This window comes from Podarcis bocagei (genome assembly GCF_964188305.1).
Source record: "Podarcis bocagei genome assembly, chromosome: 17".
NCBI lineage: Eukaryota > Metazoa > Chordata > Lepidosauria > Squamata > Lacertidae > Podarcis > Podarcis bocagei.
This window is the reverse complement of record NC_138143.1, coordinates 39,258,984-39,281,864: the sequence shown is the minus strand read 5'-3', so window position 1 is coordinate 39,281,864 and position 22,881 is coordinate 39,258,984. Positions and strand designations below refer to the sequence as shown.

General features: G+C 43.5%; 1 protein-coding gene across 1 annotated transcript in view; it reads right to left on the bottom strand.

Annotated features, from left to right (window-relative positions):
* Positions 1-12,558, bottom strand: part of PDE6B (phosphodiesterase 6B) — a gene marked incomplete at its 5' end in the record, with an annotated part of 34,488 nt that extends 21,930 nt beyond the window's left edge. The window contains 12 exons of the mRNA XM_081176325.1: positions 73-219; positions 1,630-1,695; positions 2,238-2,381; positions 4,349-4,498; positions 5,229-5,276; positions 6,562-6,628; positions 7,108-7,172; positions 7,255-7,329; positions 7,610-7,750; positions 8,022-8,111; positions 8,227-8,379; positions 12,097-12,558. Of these exons, the coding sequence (XP_081032451.1) occupies positions 73-219; positions 1,630-1,695; positions 2,238-2,381; positions 4,349-4,498; positions 5,229-5,276; positions 6,562-6,628; positions 7,108-7,172; positions 7,255-7,329; positions 7,610-7,750; positions 8,022-8,111; positions 8,227-8,379; positions 12,097-12,558 (1,608 nt within the window). The remainder of the gene's footprint in view (positions 1-72; positions 220-1,629; positions 1,696-2,237; positions 2,382-4,348; positions 4,499-5,228; positions 5,277-6,561; positions 6,629-7,107; positions 7,173-7,254; positions 7,330-7,609; positions 7,751-8,021; positions 8,112-8,226; positions 8,380-12,096) is intronic.
* Positions 12,559-22,881: the final 10,323 nt, after the last annotated feature.

Here is a 22,881-nt window from a genome sequence, read left to right as displayed (position 1 = left end):
ATATATGCAGCATACAATATCCTCATGTGGACAACTGAGAGAATTAGCCCACAGATTAAAGTTGTCGCTTACCTCCTGTGGAATTTGGAATTTTTTCACCACTCCAAGTTCATAATACATCTGAATGCCACATTTCACAAGGTCGAGTTCAGTCCATTCCAAATCAGAAAAGTGGAAAGCGTAGATCTCAAATTGTGCAGGATCCGGAAGTTGTTCTTTCTGGAGCAGGGGGAGAATTGCAGCATTAGTTGAAGTGGCGCAAGTCCCACTAACCAAGTACCAAGAATTTCTCAAAGATCTCCCGAACTGCGGCTGCTGAGCTAATTATTTTTATGCGCTCATATGTGATCAGCACAATAATATTTGTGTTGGCACTGCTTACTGCTGTGATGGAGGGCAAATTTTGCTTCTACAAAGGAGCTAAATCAATTGCCAAAGATTATCGTCTCTTTCGGCCAATGGATATTTCATGTAGGCTGCCAAGAGAACTTTGTTATGGGGTTGCCCAAATAACGTTTGTTGCACAAATTTCATTAATAAATATATCCAATACTAATAGCCTGAGAGTCAAACTGGTCTTGGGATCTAAGACACATCACTCATTCTGCTTTCCTGTTTTAAGATTTTGTGCCAATACCACTTTTGGTTTATTCAGAGATGCCAGCAATTGAAATAGCTACTGAAAGATTAAGGTAAAGGTAAAGGGACCCCTGACCATTAGGTCCAGTCGTGACCGACTCTGGGGTTGCGGCGCTCATCTCACTTTATTGGCCAAGGGAGCCGGCGTACAGCTTCCGGGTCATGTGGCCAGCATGACTAAGCCGCTTCTGGCAAACCAGAGCAGTGCATGGAAACGCCGTTTACCTTCCCACCGGAGTGGTACCTATTTATCTACTTGCACTTTGACATGCTTTTGAACTGCTAGGTTGGCAGGAGCAGGGACGAACAACGGGAGCTCACCCTGTTGCGGGGATTCGAACTGCCGACCTTCTGATCAGCAAGCCCTAGGCTCTGTGGTTTAACCCACAGTGCCACCTGCGTCCCACTGAAAGTTTAGTTACCCTGTATTCTTAGGAGCCCAAAGTGTGCAATTTTCTACACAACCCAACCTCCACGTGAGTGAAAAAGATTGATAATAAAACCAACACTCAACCAAGAAGTAACATTAAAGTAAGGAACAACTGCCCTTCCCTTCTATTCTTCTTTTACAGGTGGAATTAGTGTTGCGTTCTTCCAATTGTTCCATCTGCACAAGCATTCAAGCTTGCAAGACACATCCTAAAGCAGCAGAAGTCCTTCTGCTGACAGAGCTGGTTGGGGGAATCACACACTAAAAATCAATTTTGCTTTTTTACATGTAAAAGCTGCACCATAAAAATTGACCAGCTGCCAGGAGCTGGGCTGGGAGACAACACCACTTTTGCCATTTATTGTCCATCCCAATAGTATTGATCATATTATTTGATATTGGACTCTGCTGATACACCTTGCACACCCAGCTCTGCTGGGGGAGATGTTTCCCCTGGTTATATTATAATCTGTGTTGTATGACTTTGGCAGGGGAGCAAGTTTAACTGTGAAATTTCAAAAGAAGGGTATTAACCCAGAACAAGCCATGTGGACACTCACTAGAACTGCAGTCAACTCTTCCTCATCACACTCAGCAACCTCTTTCCCAAGCTTCTGTCGTGTCGGCTGTGGAGACATATACAAGCTGAATTATGGCTGACAACACTCAGAGATGGGCCAAGACGTTTTGGCAGCTATGATCTAGAACCCAGGTGGCTGGGGGGCAAAGCGGTTTGTGGGGATGATTTAATTAGGAGAACGGTCAACATGAAAGGGGCAGCCATTTCCACTTCCCCCTACTCTGCTCAAAACCGCAGACTTCTGATGCTGCTTTCCAGTGAAAAAATGAAAACAAAAATCTGTCGGGCCTTTATTACACATATTTGTGTGTTACTTGGATATTTGTCATGTGTTTGCAAGATATCAGGGCTCATGGATGTGTGAGTTTCTATTTCAGTGTTGCCAGTTTTTGTGACATGATGAAAGCAACACTGGTTTCCCCAAAAATATGAGTAAAGTAAAAAAAATTGGGGGGGGGGGGTCCTAGAACACTAATTTCAACTGATTGGCAACATTCGAAATGGGGAGAAGCCTGGATTTGAATGTTTAAAATATTAACAAGTGGTTTTGGAGTGAGGGGAAAAAACCAAGGGTTTTAAAAACCATACCAGTATTGCTTGTATTTCATTCTTGTCGCATTGCACGTGGTAGAGCACCATGTCCTGTGCGATATCCTTTCGATTCTCCAGCTTGTTCATCTTATCGTAGGTATCCGTATTGAGCACAGACCAGCCAAGGAACTGTGTCAAGGACTTGGGAAATAAAACAAAAGTTACTATTATTATTATTATTATTATTATTATTATTATTATTATTATTATTGCTTATTAGCTGCCCTGAGCCCGGCCTTGGCTGGGGAGGGCGGGGTATAAATAATATTATTATTATTATTATTATTATTATTATTATTATTATTATTATTATTATTACAGCTGCACAGGAGTTGGCCCTTCTCCTTCTCCCAGATCTCAGTGATGTCTCTTAAAGAACAGTACTAATACGGTGGTGATATGTACATGTTTATTAACTATTATTAGGATTTTTATTCTGCCTTTTTACAGTCAAGGAAATGGCCGAGGTGGCTAACACCACAGGTTAAAAACACACTAGCAATATCATGATTTTAAAAACAAAAATCTTTTTTAAAAAACCAGCAGCAAATTAAAAAGAACAACTACAAGCCCATTACTGGAGGGAATGATACAGAGGTGGACCTTGGTAATATGGTGCCCTGTGCGAGGCCAAAATTTGATGCTCCCCCACGACCACCAACCCAAAGCTGCTTTCTCACAGCCTGGTGAGGGCTCACTGGGCTTTGGGAGGGAGGCGCAGGGTCCTAGAGCCCTCCTTCTTCCTTCCCAAAGCTAGGCGAGCGTTACCTAGGCGTTGGGAAGGAGACAGGCGGACCCGAGGACCCTGTCAGAGCCCTCAGGCCTTGTTCCCAAAGCCCAGCATTTACTAGCCTTTGGAAAGAAGGCAGGAAGATGCCCCCTTGGCTCCTGTACCCTGTGTGGTGGAACCAGTTTTGCAGCCCTAAATCTGCCTCTGAATGATAAATCAAAGAAGAAAGAGATAAGGCTTTAGAGCAGCTTTTGCCAACCCAGTGCTCTCCAGATGTTGTTCAGGAACTCAGTCCAAACACATATTGAGGGCTCCTGGTTGATGAGAAGGCAACGACAGGAAGGTCTCAAGTTACACTGAGAACACAACCTTGAGAGCAGCGTAGGACGTCCTGTCTCACGCTCAGTAACATCATAAGAATCACATGATGTAAACAATGTGCTGCTATCACGCAGCTGGTGAGCTCTCATATCCCAACAGATGAAGGCTATTTTGATGACTTTTTGAAGATGATATGCAGAAGAAGCTAAGGGAAATGCACATAAAACCATGGATTTGGAACAAGGTTTAATTGTAGACAATCAAAGAGAAGAGGAGCTGGAGAAAGCAAAAGATGATACAATAGCTGGGGAGAATCAGTAACTATCTCAAGTCAAGGGGAAGGTTTAAATGAGCACGGTAGGGTACAGAAAGCCAGTTCAAGAGTGGCCTAAAGGTGTGTGAGAGACATACGGTACAACTTGAAGGTGAAATGGGTTTGTAGCAGAGTTGGGTACTGATGGAAGTAGCATAAAAAGAAGTGGGAGACCAACATTTAAGAAATGGAGGCTAGCTCCATACATCAGGTAACTATTTATTTGCATACTGCATGGAGTAGGAACCTAAGGCTAGTACAAGATTACGGTAACTCTGGTGGTTTATTGCAGAATTGTGTTAGTATTTTGCAATCAACTGTCTTTTATTTATTTATTTTTTATTATTATTATTCATTTCATTTCTACACCGGTTTATATTTTTAAGAAGAATCTCAAAGCGGTTTACAGTATATTAAAACACCAATAAAATATCAACAAACCAATCTGTCAAAGCAACATAATTAATGGAAAACTAAAATATTATCTTAAAGATTTCAAAAGGAAACATTACAAAGGAGTCAACTGCAGAATACATATTTAACACAAAGTTAACAAAAAACTTTTTTTAAAAAAACCCACAAAAAATTGCTAAGTGAAGTCAAATATAAAATGCACATTTAAAACAGCATAATTAACAAGAGAATAAAATATTACCATAAGAGTGACACGGCTGTTTGGCAGGCACAAAAAGATGGGGCAAAAGAACATCTGTTTTCAATTCCAGCTCCAATAAAGAAACCCACCTCCATTAGTGTTTCATCCTGTTCATCAAAGGGCTTCCCATCTTTTCTGTTGTAAAAGGTAGCAACACCAACAATCTCTTCCTTTTTGTTGACTATTGGCATGGAGAGAACATTTTTGATGATCCACCCTGATTCATCAACAGGACTTTCCTTAAAGCAACATACGAAGTATGTGTCACTATAAATTGCACATTGTCCCAATATAATAGTGATATTATTATTCACCCAAGGTAAAGGAGGATGTCGTATGGACAGTACCATATTTAAGCTAGGAGCATAGCTCTGCATTACAAACTTAAATGGATTTAGCATTCATTCCTTCTTCCCAAGATACACCAATGGGGGACCCCTCATGAACAGCTACAATCACACACTTTGTTGTTGTTGTTTAGTCATTTAGTCGTGTCCAACTCTTCGTGACCCCATGGACCAGAACACCAAAATGAAGCAGGGCAAAGGCTAATAGAGTTCTGCCAAGAGAACAAGCTGGTCATCACAAACACTCTTTTTCCAACAACACAAGAGACGGCTCTACACATGGACATCACAAGATGGGCAGCATCGAAATCAGATTGATTATATTCTCTGCAGCCAAAGATGGAGAAGCTCTATACAGGCAGCAAAAACAAGACCTGGAGCTGACCATGGCTCAGATCATCAGCTTCTTATAGCAAAATTCAAGCTTAAACTGAAGAAAGTAGGAAAAACCAATGGGCCAGTAAAATACAATCTAAATCAAATCCCTTATGAATACACAGTGGAAGTGAGGAACAGGTTTAAGGATTTAGATTTGGTGGACAGAGTGCCTGAAGAACTATGGATGGAGGCTCGCAACATTATACAGGAGGCAGCAATGAAAACCATCACACACTTACAGTACCTGAAATGTAAACATCTCATCCGAAGCTGCATCCATAATGTTGCAAATCTTTTAAAAAAATGCAGAAATGTTTAGTTTCCATCTGTATTTTTTACATGCTGTTAATTAGATCTAAAGTAGAATTAGAATAGAATAGAATAGAATAGATTCTTTATTGTCATTACACAAGTGCAACATTGTACAAAGTGCAACGAAATTGGATGCCATCCCTTAAAACATCAAAAGCAAAACAACAACAACAACCAAACAAACCACATTCCAGCCACACCCACACCACACCCATCAAACTCCCAGGTCACACTATCGAGTTACAGCATTCAAAAAGGCCACAGCTCTTGGATAGAAACTGTTTTTCAGTCTATTTGTCTTTGACTTGATGTTTCTATATCTCCTGCCAGAAGGCAGTAGTGCAAACAGACCGTGTCCCGGGTGAGATGAATCCTGCAGGATGTTATTTGCTTTCCTAAGACAACGGGAACCGTACAGTTCTTCCAAAGATGGGAGAGGATGACCAATAATCCTTTGGGCTGTGGTTATGACCTTCTGGAGCACCTTCCTCTCCCTAGCTGTACAACTGGAGAACCAAGCACAAATACAGTATGTAAGAATGCTCTCTATGGAGCCTCGGTAGAAGCACACCAGCAGTCTCTCACTCAGATTGTTCTTCTTTAAAAGTCTGAGGAAATAAATTCTCTGCTGGGCCTTCTTCACCAGAGCAGTGGTATGTGCGCTCCAAGTCATGCCCTGATCGATAGCTACTCCCAAAAACCTGAATTCCGCCAACCTCTCCACCCGTTCCCCGTTGATATACAAGGGCTGAATGTCCGCCTTTTTTTCCCTGTAATCCACCACCAATTCCTTGGTCTTAGCCGTATTAAGAGCCAGATTGTTCTCTCCACACCAAACACAGAGCCGCTCCACCTCGTCCCGATAGGCGGACTCATCCCCTCCTGAAATGAGCCCCACCACCGTAGTGTCATCAGCAAACTTGATGATTTTGTTGCTGGAATAGATGGCTGTACAGTCATACGTATAGAGAGTGTAGAGCAGGGGACTCAACACACAATTATTTAATTATTTAAGCCATCTGATCCAAAGCACTCCTACCAAGACCACCCAAGGTCTTGCACAACCTCCAGGTCACAGCACAAACTACTTTTGAAACTATCCTTCATTTCAAGATGGCTACTTGCTATGTGGCACAAGGCGGGGGCTGTTTGAGAAGAACCAGTCCAAAGCTCTTTTGGTCACATGGAAGTCATCCCATGGTTCTTTAGCTCTTGGCCAACGTTGTCTTGATGAATCATGGAAATATGCTAATGTAAATACTTACGAAACCAGTTTCTGCAACGTATGTTGGAAGGCCACTAACCAATGCCCAGTGATCTGGCTTAGGATTTCTAAATGGAAAGGAAAATGCACAAAAACGTTGATCAAATTAGGATTGGCTACAAACAGAACACACTTAAATTACTCGTGCTGAAATTCTTAAAGAACTTTACTGCAATCCCAGCCTCCTGATACTTTCCCTTCTAACATTTCATACCCTCCAACATGTCCAGGCCAAAAACCGGGTTGCATGTTTTCTGGGCCATGTTCATGGGCGAGTCACACGACCCACATGAGATCGCAGCCCCCCCCCCCCGTGTTCTTTTCACAGAGAAATTGCAGAACCCAAAATGGCTGCTGTTCTCTTGTGTGGAAAAAATGGTGTGTCCCGCTTTTCCTGGGACAGTTGTGGGGTATGATTCAATAAGAGTTCCTAATGTTATCTTACAAATATATTTTGCAAATAAAGTGGCCAGATGAAAAAGAGAACAAGGCTCCTGTACCTTAAATAGTTTTGCATTGCCCATGAGGTCATTTCTTTTTTACTTACGGGATGACTTTGATTTCCTCCTTTCCATGTAAGATATAATCAATGACTTTATAAAAGATGATCTCCTACAAATAGAACAGAAATGGGAATTCATAGCAAGTGACCAAGTGGTGAAACGAGATATTTATTGTCAGTTTAAAGACCTACTCTGCCATCTGGAGTCCGAGGTCCTGAGTAAGGGGGAATTTCACCCATTAGAACTGGCCATAAATCAAAGAATTCCTGGAAAGGGAGATAAATATTATTTCAGAAGGTCAGTTTTGGCCACATGAAGACAAAAAACAAAAAAACAAAACAAAAAGTGAATGCCTCCCATGATTTAAATATTTCCAGGTGTGACATTATTACATCATCATCATCATCATCATCATCATCATCATCATCATCATCATCATCATAATGTATATACATTGGAGATGCCAAGGACTGGACTAGATTCCTTTTCCATGCAAAGCATGCTCTCTATCACTCTTAATAAAAAAATCTTAGAAACTTAGCTTACCTTTTCCTTGCTCATATCCAGAAGGCCTACAGAATACCTGTCACAATTCAAATATGCTCTCACTGTGTAAAATGATTTGTGGAATTGCCTTTCAATGTCAGTCAGTTCCTCAAATACCTTATTGGCTGACCACAGCAAAACCTGCAGAACAGCAAATCGACATGTTAGTTGATTCGACAACAGAGCAGATTCCAAGAGCACTGTTTGAAATTTCAAACTGGGTATGTGTGCAGGAAATAAATATGTCAGCTTTTGACTTAAAAAAATATTGGCCCTCATCGTCAGACAAGCAAGAGTAGGAGAAGAAGACCAGGCAAATTAGGGGCAGAAACAGCAGTTGCTATTTATCTAAAGAAGGTTTGGGCCGAGTGGGGGAAAGACACCTTGCGTTCAGAAATATTTTTTTCCTTACCTGACCTCTTCGAGTTTCACAATTGTGAAGGTAGCTAAGATGATAAATTTTCAGGTTCAAAGAGGCAAAATTGAGGTACTTCAGGAAAATCTGGGAACATTAAGAAAGCTTCAATCAGTTCAACAAGGTGTGGCGATGCTATAATGCTTATAGGCAGTGTTAATGGGCAAGGAGATTCTCCCTAACAAGTTGTATTCACACTTACACTTTCATCTGCTCTGCTGAAGAATGGACCTCCGACTTTATTCACTGCCATGATCACAGCAACCACATCTTTACCATTCATGATTGGGGTTGCAAGGATGTTCCTTGTGGTGTAGTCGGTGAGTTCATCAACAAAAGTACTAAAATGGTCACACTGTTGATTTTAATTAAAAATTACAATAATTTTTTTTTACAAACAGTTATATTTCAGCTTTTTCAAAATGAATAAGATAGAAATGACATGATGCACAAATACCTTAAAAGTAGCAGAAAAACACACAGCAAATTGAACAAGTCTAACTTTCCCATCACAACGGTTTTCTGAAAGCTTACAAAGTCTTAGAAATGAGCTCCAGTAATACTGGATTTTCACTTATTTCAAAAACCTTCAGTTATATCCGACAGTGTCGCTTAGCTGATAGTAAGGCTCTCATCAACAGAACAGTAGGTAAGCAATTTTGAGTGATTCCCCCTCCCTCTTGCAGCCCCCACCTCCTAAATCCACTCCAGAAGGTTGAGGGACCCTCCAGGGCAGATGTGGCATAATTACAAAATTAACTACAAAATTAAGCAGGCTATAAGTTTGAACTAACCCATCTAGCTGTAGAGATGTCTGAGATAGGCTAGTCTTTCTACATTCCATTCATCACAGAACATATACAATAAGTAAATTATGCTGAAATCACAACAGATCTTTGACCTGGTGCAACCATACTGTCCTATTTTGAAGCTTCTTTTCTCAGGCAGACAGCTGATTGATTATTCATGGGATCAAGAATTCAGGTCACACCTACCTGCTGGGTGAGGTGGGGGCTCAAACAAATTTTGTCTGAATGCAAACTGCAGGTGAAAGAGTTGAACAGTAAAAAGGTTTTTTTAAAAAAAAAAAGTTAAAGGACCCCTGGATGGTTAAGTCCAGTCAAAGGCGACTATGAGGTTGTGGTGCTCATCTTGCTTCAGGCCGAGGGTGCTAGCATTTATCCAGGTCATGTGGCCAGCATGACTAAACCGCTTCTGGCACAAGGGGACACCATGATGGAAAGCAGAGCGCATGGAAACGCTGTTTACCTTCCCGCCACAGCGGTACCTATTTATCTACTTGCACTGGTGTGCTTTTGAACTGCTAGGTTGGCAGGAGCTGGGACAGAGCAACAGGAGCTCACTCCGTCACGGAGATTCGAACCGCCAACCTTCCGATCGGCAAACCCAAGAGGCTCAGTGGTTTAGACCACAGCGCCACCCGTCTCCCTGAAGCTGGAAGGCAGGCTGGCTTAGACGTTTCTGGAAAGAGGCAGTGTTTGCAATTCTATGGTGGTTGTAACATATCCTCCAACAGTCCTGATTTTGCTGGAATGGCCCTGGAATGAGTAAAACTGTTACAGCTTCTGCCTTGATCCCAGGGTGCCCCGATTTTTCCCAGCCAGTGGTCAGGGGCCGCTGGCTGAGGGAACCACTGGCAGGGGCACTGGGAAGGAAGCATGAGGGCTCCTTGTGGGGCGAAAGGAGGGCTGGAGGTGCAATTGCTTCAAAGGAAGAGGGCCGGTGGGAGTCGAGGGTGGCAGTCAGCCCCAGGTGCCAGAGCGGAGGGAGGCGAAGGGCTGTGAGGGGGTGTATTAGACAGAGGGGATAGTCTTATTTCATTCTATGTATTTATTATTGTTATTATTGCTATATTCAAAATAAAAAAATTCCTTCCAGTAGCACCTTAAAGACCAACTAAGTTAGTTCTTGGTATGAGCTTTCGTGTGCATGCACACTTCTTCAGATACCTCTTGCATATTCAGTGGGATACGTGGATTGTAGAGGGTTCTTAATTCTAAGACCCTTGGGTATAATGTCCAGGTTCTTGCATTTAGTAAGAAAGAAGATATCAGTCTGTACCTGTGCAGGTTTCTTGGTGAGGTTGATGGACTTCCATTTCATACGGCTCAATGTGGTGCCTTCCATGGTTCCAGTAGTAGATAGGTAGCCGTGTGTATGCACACGAAAGCTCATACCAAGAACTAACTTAGTTGGTCTTTAAGGTGCTACTGGAAGGAATTTTTTTATTTTGACTATGGCAGACCAACACGGCTACCTATCTATTATTGCTATATGTTTATTTGTACCTCACCTTTCCCCCCAGACAGGGTCTCAAGGTAGCTTACAGATAAATATAAGAACAGCTTAAAAACACAGAGGGCAGACATACCTCCAACAGTCCTCGGATGAAAATGTTCCTATTTTCATCTGAGGCATATTGAAGGGTGCGTTGTTATGCTACTGCAGCATGCTAGTGTCTGTGCTCCTGTAACTCCTCTTCTAACTCTGCACTTATAAATAATGTCTTGTGGACCCTGTAATCCTAGACTGCTCTCTTCTCCAAAGGAAGTTTATACAGTAATGTTGGCCCAGAACATTCCACTGACTGGAGAAAAGGGGAACACAAAGATATCATGGTTATATAGGCTTTTGGTTATTTGTGGGATAGACTATTTGGTTATTCTACCTATAGATCTGCGATGAGCAAATGACCGAGTTTTTTTAAAATAAAAATAAAAAATTGCTTAACAGTGAAGTAATCCTAGATAGCACTGATGGCCTGTCGAGATTTCCGATTAATAACTCTTTTCGAATATAAATAATAGTACAGTCTTATCCATTGGCCTACCACCAATGGAGCAACAAATGATACATAATGATGATGATAATGATTCAGTTTATTACCTGCCTTTTCCTAGCAGGACTCACGACAGGTCACAACAACTTAAAATTAAATGTTAAAACAGTTAAGACAAATCACAGTTAACAAGAAGAGGGTGGATCCTGAAAACACATATATCAGGTATCAATGGCCAGGGGACAGTGGTCCATTCTCAGCATATATCAGAAATTATACCATGAAGGTGCCAGTCACACCTCCGTGGGGAAGGAATTCCATAGCCTAGGAGATGCCACAGAGAATGCCCTTGTCCAGGCACTTCTACCCCTGAGCTTCTGAGGATGGTAGAAGTACCAAGAGGGCTCCCTCTGCTGAACTTAACACCCAAGAAGGTCTGTAGGGAAGGAGGTGGACTTCCAGATATTTGGGGCCTAAGGTAAGGTTACCAGATTTTTTTCAATGAATCCGGGGACACAATCAATCAATCAATCAATCAATCAATCAATCAATCAATACTACACATTCGGGACATTGATGCTTCAGTGATGGCAGTGGCAGAGGGGTGGCCACCGCCTTGACCTCAACCGCCACATTTCCCCTTCCTCTGAGGCTTCTATCTCCTTTCTCCATGAAGCTGGGCAGCCCCTGAGTTGTTGGTTCTTCAGTGGTGGTGGGGAAGCGGTGCGCAGTGGGTCAGGCATGGAAGGCGGAGAAGGAGGGCCGAGAGTGGTGGCAGCGAGGCCACCGTAGCAGCCCCAATCCCATTCCTACTTGCATGTAAGCAGGAGGGGGCGGGGATCCCTCGGCTGGGAAGGGAGAGATCCCCGCCCCACTCCTGCTTGCACGCAAGTAGGCATTGGGAGGCTGCTCTGATAGGCAGCATGAAGCCTCCCTTCGCAGCTTAGTTGCTGGGGTCAGGGAAGGTGGAAGCAGCCCGGAAGCTGCGTCTTAGAGTCCCTGCACCACCATCTTATGGGGACTTCCCAGCAGCTCCTGAAGCCAGCCAGAGCCAACTGCTCTGGGCTGCTGAGACTGCATTTCCCGGGGACACTAGATGAAATCCGGGGATGGAATTTGTCTGGGGACTTATTTGCAAATCCGGGGACTGTCCCCGGGAAATGGGGATGTCTGGTAACCCTAGCCTAAGGCGTTTAGGGCTTTAAGTAGTACTAATGAGAGCACCTTGAACTGGTCCCAGAAACAAACTGGCAAACAAACTGGTAGCCTTACCTCACCAACATCTGGGATGTTCACGGTCTTCTTGGTCTGCGCAACGTGCCCCACAACACCAATGTCTAAAGGGAAGACAATTTCGCAGTCTGGGGCTACCAAGCATTCTTCTAGTGCACTCTCCTTATGGATGTTGAACAGCCGGGTTGCAAGTTCAGGGGTCCCATTTCGCTGCCTGAACATGAAGAGGCTGCACCGGTCGGCATGGATCAGGGCACTGATTCTCCGTAGGGTCTTGAAGACGACCTTCTCCATGTTGATGCTTTCCTGCATATCTTGGATCAGCTCAAAAAACGCTTCGCTCTCCTCCTCCTGGCCCAGCCCAGTGAACTCTTCCAAGCGTTGGTGGCTATTTGTCGTGGCAACCGGGGTCCCATTTCCCATTTTCTTCTCAAAATACTGCCTAGCAAAATCTGGGTGGGTGTCCAGGAATCTTTCAACTTCACCTGCGTTAATGCTCATGTCACCGTTCCTTCGATTCTGGGTGTTACCCTTTCACGACAATTGTCTCAGTGTAAAACATGGAGACAATGATCTGTGAGGGGTAATTATCCACCGACAAGCTGAGTATGTGGAAGGGCAGATCTTCTCAAGCAAACAGATTAGATGACCTGTCCCAAAGCCGCAAATAATTCCCAGCCCCCTCTTCGCAGATATAAGATCAGTTATTATATTTTCATATTTAGAAGGAACAGCTTTCTGCAACACACTGCCCTTATTCTCTTCCTCGTTTTCAAAGTTGTGTATGTATGTGATATTTTTTCTCCCCTGGTAGTGGTCCTTAAGAGTCAAATAAGCTCTCCAAAACCTAATTAAACACACACCGCTCCCTTCTAATCCTTAGCTAACCAGGTGAATATCTTATTATTCCTCCTCTCAGAAGGGACATGTAGGAAACCTGAAATCAAATAAGGTATATATATTCCATAAACAGACTGGTACAGACAGTCAACAAGAGGAAATATTTGTTGGACATAATGGGTTGTCTCCAACTAGGTTTTACTCAGAATAAGCTTACTTAAATAGTGAGCAGCCTAAGTTAATTATGTCTATTAATCTCAATGGGTCTACTCTGAGTAGGACATGCATTAGAGACAACCTTGTATTTTTCCTATTGGCTAAGCACCCAGCCTTGCCATTAGACAGAGGTGAAGTGGCTCACATCAGGCTAACATATTTGGGGAGCATAAAAATGCTAACTGACAGTTTTTTAGTTTATTATTATATTCTCGCCAGCTTCTAGTGGGGGCACTAATTTGGATTTGCTGCCCAAAGCACCAAAATGTTTCGAGTCATTTCTGGCCTAGAAGTTTGATCCACTTTGGATAAGCAACCACAGAACATGGATGCATTTTTTGGAAGCCGGATTCCCAGTTCCTTAGGACTTCTTCAAATCCATGCTTGTGGCTTCAGAAAAAAATTAAGCACCTTCCACCCAGCACTCTCCAGCCCGTGCAGGCTCTCACCTGGGTCACCTGGGTCAGTTGCAACTGTTCATTGGGGTGGGAGGTGCAGCCACGTTCAAAAGGTGAAGTTATGCAATTGCAAAATCTACATTATATAGCATGCACAGTCAATTTAAAATCATAAAATAGAATCATAGAATTCAAATTTAATCATAGATTCTAATTTAAAATCATGCTCCTGTGCAACCCATTCCATATTCATATTCATACATGTGCACAGAAAGAAAGGCTGAAAGGCCCATAGGTGAAGCTCCTTGCTTAGGAATGATTCTCATACATTGCACCCAGAATAAGAACAGTGTCTTGTTCACAGTATTTCATTTCTTGATCTGGCCATTGGATGGCACCATAGTACAATGACTGGTCCAAGAAGCTGCTGTGTCTGTCAAAATGACCTTGTAGCACATTGGGGAGGTGCTCCAGGCAGCAATAGACTATGTATATGTTGATCAGGGAATTGTGACCTGTGTATTGTAATACAGTGGTACCTCAAGTTACATATACTTCAGGTTACAGACTCCGCTAACCCAGAAATAGTGCTTCAGGTTAAGAACTTTGCTTCAGGATGAGAACAGAAATCATGTGGTGGCGGAGCGGCAACATCAGGAGGCCCCATTAGCTAAAGTGGTGCTTCAGGTTAAGAACAGTTTCAGGTTAAGTACGGACCTCCGGAACGAATTAAGTACTTAAGCCGAGGTATCACTGTAATAGCCATAATCTTGGTGACACTGGGGGTGCTTATGAGTGTGTGTGTGTGTGTGTGTGTGTGTGTGTGTGTGTGTGTGAGAGAGAGAGAGAGAGAGAGAGAGAGAGAGAGAGAGAGAGCGCCTTCCTTGTTCATTCTGAATTACAGCAAAGACAGTGTTCGGACCTTTGTTTAAAGAGGTAGCAAAAAAACATGATTGCTCTATATTATCGCTCTACATTTTTCCTGATTTTATGGTTTTGTCTTTTTTGTAAACCACTTTGAGTGCTTAAAACAACAACAACATCAACAACCAAGTAGTGTATAAATTTTATGAAACAAATAATCAATAGTTTAAACCTGTGCCGAGTATTTAATATGTTGTACCCTGAAGTGCTGAACAGATGGTAAAGATGGTGCACATTTCTAAACGCATCTCACCAGCTCCAGTATGAAAAATGACAAAATGTGTAATGATGCTGTAGTGTACATAGGCATGTATTCAGCGCTGTCTTTAGCATGTGCGCCACTGGGGTACAAAAATCTGCCCAGTGCCCCCAAATTTAGCTTAGCCCCCAAATTTTGCATGCATGGCGCCGTTGTGAATGACAAGCGCCGCCGCTGGTGCGGTGCGTCTTTGGTAAATGAGTGCACAAAGTCAAGAGTCCTTTAGTGAAACAGTAGGTATACATTTCGGTAATACCTAGGTATACATGTATTTTGCTTTTCTAGCTTGATCAAAATTATTTCTTGTTTATAATAATTAATAATAATAATTTATTATTTGTACCCCGCCCATCTGGCTGGGTTTCCCCAGCCACTCTGGGCGGCTTCCATAGAAACCAAAATACACTAAAATATCATACATTAAAAACTTCCCTGAACAGGGCTGCCTTAAGATGTCTTCTGAATGTCAAGTAGTTGTTTATCGTTTTGACATCTGATGGGAGGGCGTTCCACAGGGCGGGCGCCACTACCGAGAAGGCCCTCTGCCTGGTTCCCTGTAGCTTTGCTTCTCGCAATGAGGGAACCGCCAGGAGGCCCTCGGCACTGGACCTCAGCGTCCGGGCAGAATGATGGGGGTGGAGACGCTCCTTCAGGTAGACGCTCCTTCTTAACAGGTAGATAGTTAAGAGCTTAGGCGGCTTCAGTGGTGGGCGCCTGGAGTCCCCCAGAATTCAGCGCCCAGGTGCCCCACACCCCTTGCACCCCCGGGTAAAGACGGCCCTGCATGTATTTACACACACATGAGGTAGAAACAAGATGCATTCCCCCACCTTCATGGTGGCTCTGGGATTTGGGAGGCTCTGTGGAAGAGAGTCATTTGGGAACCCTTATAGGTATGAAAGCAAGACAGGCATGCGATTTTGCTTTAATCTATACAGTGGTACCTCGGGTTACGAACTTAATTCGTTCTGGAGGTCTGTTCTTAACCTGAAACCTTTCTTCACCTGAGGTGCACTTTCACTAATGGGGCCTCCCGCTGCCACCGCCGCACTGCCACTGTGTAATTTCCATTCTCATTATGGGGCAAAGTTCTCAACCCGAGGTACTACTTCCGGGTTAGCGGAGTTTGTAACTCGAAGTGTTTGTAATCCAAGGTGTTTGTGACCTGAGGTACCACTGTAGATGGAAGTATGGAGAAATATATCCAGTGCTTTTTTTCTTAAAAAAAATGTTTAGGGGTACTCTCATTTTCCTACTCATATTGAAATACTGCCCCTCAATGAGGCCAAACGTAGATTCACAAAATGTTTAGGGGTATGCGTACCCCCAGAAAAAAAGCACTGGATATATCGTAACACATTCACAGTGGTTAGCTTCTATTACAAGTGGAGTGGCAAACATTGCTTAATACGTTATATCAACACCACACTTTAAGTACATGAATGAGAGTCATAAACAAAAAGAATTTGAAAAATTTGAAAACAACCTCTCACTTTCAAGTACAGTGCAAACACTGTGAAGTACTAGTTGCAAATTGGGCTAGATATGTTGATTATTAAACTACCCCAATTTACATGTAGTACTTATTCCCACAATACCTGTAAGTATTGTGCCTGAAAGGCTGCCCAAGCTGCACATTTCTGGTGAGGTTGATTATATAACCTAAAACACCCCACTTGATTTCAGTGAGCAACTCTACTGAATGTTCAGTGGTGGAGGAAGGGGGGTGCAGTGAGTGCTGGCCGCCCTGGGTGTCATCCCTGAGGGGGGTGACATTTCTGGCCCCCCCCCGGGATGCTTGCTGCGGGTGGCGCCCCCCTGGGGTGCTCGCCCCACCCCCGCAGGCAGCTAGCCCCGCCCCTGGGTGCACAGCATGTGTGCTGCTCCAGATGTCGGAGCAGAAAGCTCCGCCTCTGTGAATATTTAAGGTACAAAGATGATTTTTGCAACTCTTTGTAAGGTCACCACCTCCTATTTTAGCCATACATTTAACATGAAATATGAATCCATGCTTATCCTTTAACTGCTTAAATCTGTCATTTAGGTGAGCAATTGTTTCGTCCACCACAACTTCAAAGAATTCTATGCAAGATTTGTCTTTTGGATCAAGAATGGCGTCTTCTGATGTTTCATCTAGTAAAGTCTGTGTTACTCTCTCACACACAGCTCTGGGAATGTTTTCTCAATGAGATCTTCTTCAGCTTTTCTCAATGAGATCTTCTTCAGCCAGCAGAAAAGACTGAAAGACAACATTTTCTCCGCTCTGCTGAGATTTTGTTGTGAAACAATCCCTGTGAAATCGTGAATTTCTTCTCCCTTCACCGTGTAATAAAAGAAAATGGCGGCTTCCTCCTCCTGGTGTGCTGAGAGAACTGGGAAGTTTGTGCATGTGCAGGGAAAGAAGGCATAAGAACAGGCTGTATGGGGGGCAGGCAGGGTTTCGTACAAGATTTTTGGGCTGCCTAAGTGAGGAGTCCCAGGCAGTTGCCCAGTGTGTCAAGCCCTAAAACCACCACCCTAAATGATCGTGGAAAAGGTATCTTTGACATTCTACATGCAGACCCTCTAAGTGTCCTTATTTTCCAGGGGCAGTCCTGGATTTACAGAAGCTGTCCTGGTTTCTGATTTGATCCTGGAATGACCCACTTTTCCTTAGGACGTCCCTATTTTCATTGGAGAAATGTTGGAGGGGATGCTACATGCTATGGTTTTCCCAGTAGTGATGTATGGAAGTGAAAGCTGGACCATCAAGAAGGCTGATCGCTGAAAAATTGATGCTTTTGAATTCTGGTGCTGGAGGAGACTCTTGAGAGTCCCATGGACTAGAAGAAGATCAAACCTCTCCATTCTGAAGGAAATCAGCCCTGAGTGCTCACTGGAAGGACAGATCCTGAAGCTGAGGCTCCAAGACTTTGGCCACCTCATGAGAAGAGAAGACTCCCTGGAAAAGACCCTGATGCTGGGAAAGATGGAGGGCACAAGGAGAAGGGGATGACAGAGGACGAGATGGTGGGACAGTGTTCTCGGAGCTACCAGCATGAGTTTGACCAAACTGTGGGAGGCAGTGGAAGACAGGAGGGCCTGGCGTGGTCTGGTCCATGGGGTCACGAAGAGGCGGACACAACTAAACGACTAAACAACAACAACATGCTACATGTCAGTTTTGGACAATGGCTGCTCCTTAAATCAAACCTTCTGCTACAAAATACATTTGTCCTGTGGTAGCCCTGTCAGCTTCTCTGGTCTAGACTCTCTGTGAACTGTGTCTGAAGTGGCATTCATTAGCACAAGTAGACATCTGGCCAAGGGCATCCTCTCTCCGGCGACACGTGCTGAGGATGGAATTCTTTAGCCTTTGACAGTTTCACTCCTTAGCTTTTTAAATCCAGCCTCAATAAAGACAGAAGCAAGCTTAGCTTACCAATAGCAGGCTGACAACTCATGGAGCTTTGTAAAGAACTCAGACACATGGCCTGGAAGGAGCGGTCATGCCGTGGGCTTAATCGACTAGCTCAAGAGATGCTTTCTGGGTTGAATGTATGCAACCCAAAGAGTAACTGTGTTTGTGAAGCTGTGGCTGCTTCTATTTTGGGGTGGGATCCAATCACATACCATCAGCAAAATCAGCTTGTGAAATCAACGTTGCCTGTGAGATCTTGTGCAATAGGCTTAAAGTAAAGGGTAAAGGGACCCCTGACCATTCGGTCCAGTTGTGACCGACTCTGGGGTTGCGGCACTCATCTCGCTTTATTGGCCGAGGGAGCCGGCGTACAGCTTCCGGGTCATGTGGCCAGCATGACTAAGCCGCTTCTGGCGAACCAGAGCAGCGCACGGAAACACCGTTTACCTTCCCACCAGAGTGGTACCTATTTATCTACTTGCACTTTGACGTTCTTTCAAACTGCTAGGTTGGCAGGAGCAGGGACCGAGCAATGGGAGCTCACCCCATCGCAGGGATTCGAACCGCCAACCTTCTGATCGGCAAGTCCTAGGCTCTGTGGTTTAACCCACAGCACCACCCACGTCCAGTGCAATAGGCTTACTTCGTCAGAATATCAAACTTTCTGCAGTAAGGAACGTGATGATATGTACCCTTGCATATTGCGACCCATTTGTGTTACCTGCACTCAAAAGCGTGCAGCCATGCTGTGTAGAAAAAGATTTACTGCAGGAACATTTATCATCATTTCATCATTTTTTATTTGTATGCCGCCGTCCCACAGTTAAAAAAACAATGCTCAGGGCGGCTTACAGCATGAAAAGATTTACATAATTAGAAAAGTCATGAACAATAAACAAACCACATCAAAAAAATACACAACTAGACGGGGGAACAATTTCCACATAAACCAAAATCTAAAACTAAGAGCATCAGGTTTTGTAACAGCCAGAGGTGGTGGCGACGTAAGAGATGTTAACACCAACTCTGAGAACTAGGCTGTGGTGAAAGGTGTCCTAGTAGCTGGAATGTACCCCGATATAGTTCACGTTGACAGAGAAAACATTGTTTGGACTGGGCCAAAAGAGGAAAAAAGTTAGATTTCATCCTACCTCAGTTCTTAGCCAGCCCCAGTATATAAAATTTCCTCCAGCAAATGGTCAAGTGGCAGCTATTCATGCACAACATTGGGCATGTCCATGTGCCTCATTTTTAGGCACAGCTCCAGGCTTTAAAACTCTGCATCCAAACACCAAGCGTTTCCTGGAAAAACCGCAAATGGCAATCAGATTTTTCACATGTGGGGCTTCCCAGGGAAAGAGCCCGGACAAAAACAAAACAAAACCCACTCCAACATGGAGCTTTAAATCACGGACTTGTGTCTGGAAATCAAGTCCATTATCTCATGTCCCAGCAAATAGATCAGGATAAATGCTCAATAAGCAGGTCATCTGAAATTATTGCCCTGTGTTCCCATACCTATATTTACCCATTAAAATAAAGAAGTGGCAATTATAACAACACAACAAGATGGAAGAAATAAAATATTGATATCACACCCGGGTGAAGGGGAGTGGGGGGCATGTGAGAATCTATAATACTATTTATAATATAAATTTCCTAACTGCGATGTATTTACATACAGCAAAGGGAAGCCTAGAGTAATCATCTGTATTTTAATTTAGGTAATCTATGTAATAGGCTTCTTGGGAGCCTAGGACTTGCCGATCAGAAGGTCGGCAGTTCGAATCCCCGTGACAGGGTGAGCTCCCGTTGCTCGGTCCCTGCTCCTGCCAACCTAGCAGTTCGAAAGCACCTCAAAGTGCAAGTAGATAAATAGGTACCACTCCGGCGGGAAGGTAAACGGCATTTCTGTGTGCTGCTCTGGTTTTCCAGAAGCGGCTTAGTCATGCTGACCACATGACCCAGAAGCTGTATGCCGGCTCCCTCGGCCTATAGAGCGAGATGAGCGCGCAACCCCAGAGTCGGTCACGACTGGACCTAATGGTCAGGGGTCCCTTTACCTTTATGTAATAGGCTTATGTTAGAAAACGAATATGCATTTTGAATTTGATGTTTGTATTTTGTTTCTTTTTGGTTTTGAAATAAAATAAAAATAAAAAAGAAGTGGTTCCATAAATTATGTCAGCAAATGAGACTTTGTAAAGAGTACTGGTTCTAGTTTTGAGGCTTGGGCAAGATATCCTCAGCAGCACCCCTACCCCAAATATCTTTCTTGTTGCTGCCACTCTTTCCTATTCTTTTGCCTCCTCTCTCCTCTGGGCCTAATACATACAACAGTCCAGAGGGCGCATGCAAGGCATGTTCAAGATTCTGCTGCAACTCATCCCTCTTGTCACTGTTTGTACACTCAGAAAAGGCAGATGAAGAGGCAGAGAGACCAAGGGAGAAGAGCAGTAGGGGCTCTGGATAACTGAATTTAAGTGTGGGGAAACTGAGAAACCGAGAGGACAGAAATGGACAGATCCTTCCATCCCACCCCCTGACCTTTCAGCCCTTGTTCAACTCCTAATTGGGATCCTTGCTGTAAATATGTTGCCAAATTCGGAGGCTAGGATTGAAGAGGTCATGGTCTGGTCTCATGAAAAGTAACTTGAAGGCTGCATATTGTCACTAAAGGAAATGCCAAGAGGATCACCACCATTCAGAGTTGACTGAAGGGTCAAGAAGAGTGAGCGTTCATGAGTGTGGCAAGGCCTTATGTAATGCGCTGTGCTTGAACTAAGAGAGCTTATCTTGATACTGTGTCTGGGATGGGTGAGGCAGCGGAGTGCGTTTCCACCCAGGGTCGCTGCTGATCTCCAAAGTCTGGTACAAGCCATGACCTTTTAATGACAATCTAGTGGCTTGTGGATTAGCCCTCAGAGACAGATGTTGAGCTTCCTTTGAAACCGGTAAAGAGTGGTTCTTGAAGGCCATTTCTCTGCATTCCGGTTGGAAGGGGAAACTTCCGGAAAGGCATTGTTCCGTCCCTGAGGGGAATAAGACTGAGTGGTCTACTCTGTGGGGCATATCTGCACGGGAAGCTCTAATTCTGCAAGGGGGCTAGGGAACTTTAATACAATTGTTATAAGAAAAAACTGCATCTACAGTTTCCAGAGTTGTTTGGGTAAACCACAGCAGATAGACTAGTATAAAACAAATGTAAGTTTGTTGTGTGCATATATATTTGTGTGGGCATTTAAAAACAGGCCACAGCTTTATCGATTAGAGCAAAGTAATCAGGGGTTCACACAGCACTGAAGATAAGGATCAGTGCGCATTCAAACAGTCCACCTGCTGCTTGATTGATACCCATCCCAACACAACAGCCAAGGAGGCAGTCAACGGCAAAAAAACCCAACCCTTTGTGACACAGACCACTGATGTGTGTATATATTATTTGAGTACAATGCATGCGAGCAGATGAGCTCAGCCAAAGAAATGAGGACTGTTGAACTTGGGCAAATACCTTACGCAGAATTCTCATGAACTAGTACTCCGCTGCTTAGTTAGACTATTTTGGTCTTAATCTGTGTTTCTGTTAATAGGCTTTCAAAATAATTATACTAGAAATAGTAAACTACTGGATTAAACAAGAACACGGTAACCTCCAAGTTTTTGGTGCTTTGCAATGAAGATTTTGAGATTTTACCTTGTATTTTTATGTTGTGAACCACCCTGATATCTACGGATGAAGGATGGTGCACAAATTAATTGATTGATTGATTGATTGATTGATTGATTGATTAAATAAATAAATATAGATAGATAGATGATAGATAGATAGCCCCCTGCTCTGAGGTCCTTAGAATTTAAATTCTGTCACTCGGGGATGGAGCTCCCACTGAGTTGTGTGCATGCAAAATATATGCAAGTTTTAGAATCTTCTTGGTTTCAGGCAACAAGTTATAAAAAATGATCTAAAGGGACGCGATTCAGTGTTTCTTTGCTGAAGTTAAGCATGTGAGTTTGGGCTTGGACAGAAAAACATCTGGAGACTTCAGGTAGGGTTGCCACTTGTCCTGTATAAGACAGGATTGTCCCTTATTTCAGTGCAAAATGCTACATCCTGTATTGATACTGTTTTGTTCTGTGCTTCAGGTTCTCTCTCTCTCTCTCTCTCTCTCTCTCTCTCTCTCTCTCTCTCTGCCAAGTTAGGGATGCTTTCCAGATTCATTTCTTTGAAAAGGTGTGTGAAAGGTCATGCATTTAAGCTCTGTGTGGCCAAGTACAGACAGATTTACAAATTCATGTCTCTGCATGTGACAAATTCCAGAGGATCCAACCCGTTAGGCTGTAATAGATTCTAATGGATTGCTTTTGAAGCACAAAACTGATATTTCCCCCCCCCAACTGCCCCGTCCCGTATTTTGCCAGAACAAAGGTGGCACCCCTAGATATATATAGTTGTCTTTATTTAGATATCTATATTTGAGATCTCTGGAGGAAAGTTCCAGCGCATCTTAGGATGCATGAGTTTCTAATTTAGCAGGCCATGTGCTTCAGAGGAGACAGAGGGCTGGGCATGGAAGCAGTGGTGCTGCTTTGACTATTTAGGTTCATCAGCTGGGATGCTTTCTTGGATTAGGTAAAAGCAATGTGTGTTTGGTAACAGCTGATGGTCCAGTGTGGGGATTACTAGTGAAGTTGTTTACATAATGGATTATCCATCTTTAAGCATCTTACTCAGGTCCAGGAGACAAAGAGCCAATTAGTGCCTTTCCAAACACCTTATTTAAAGGCAG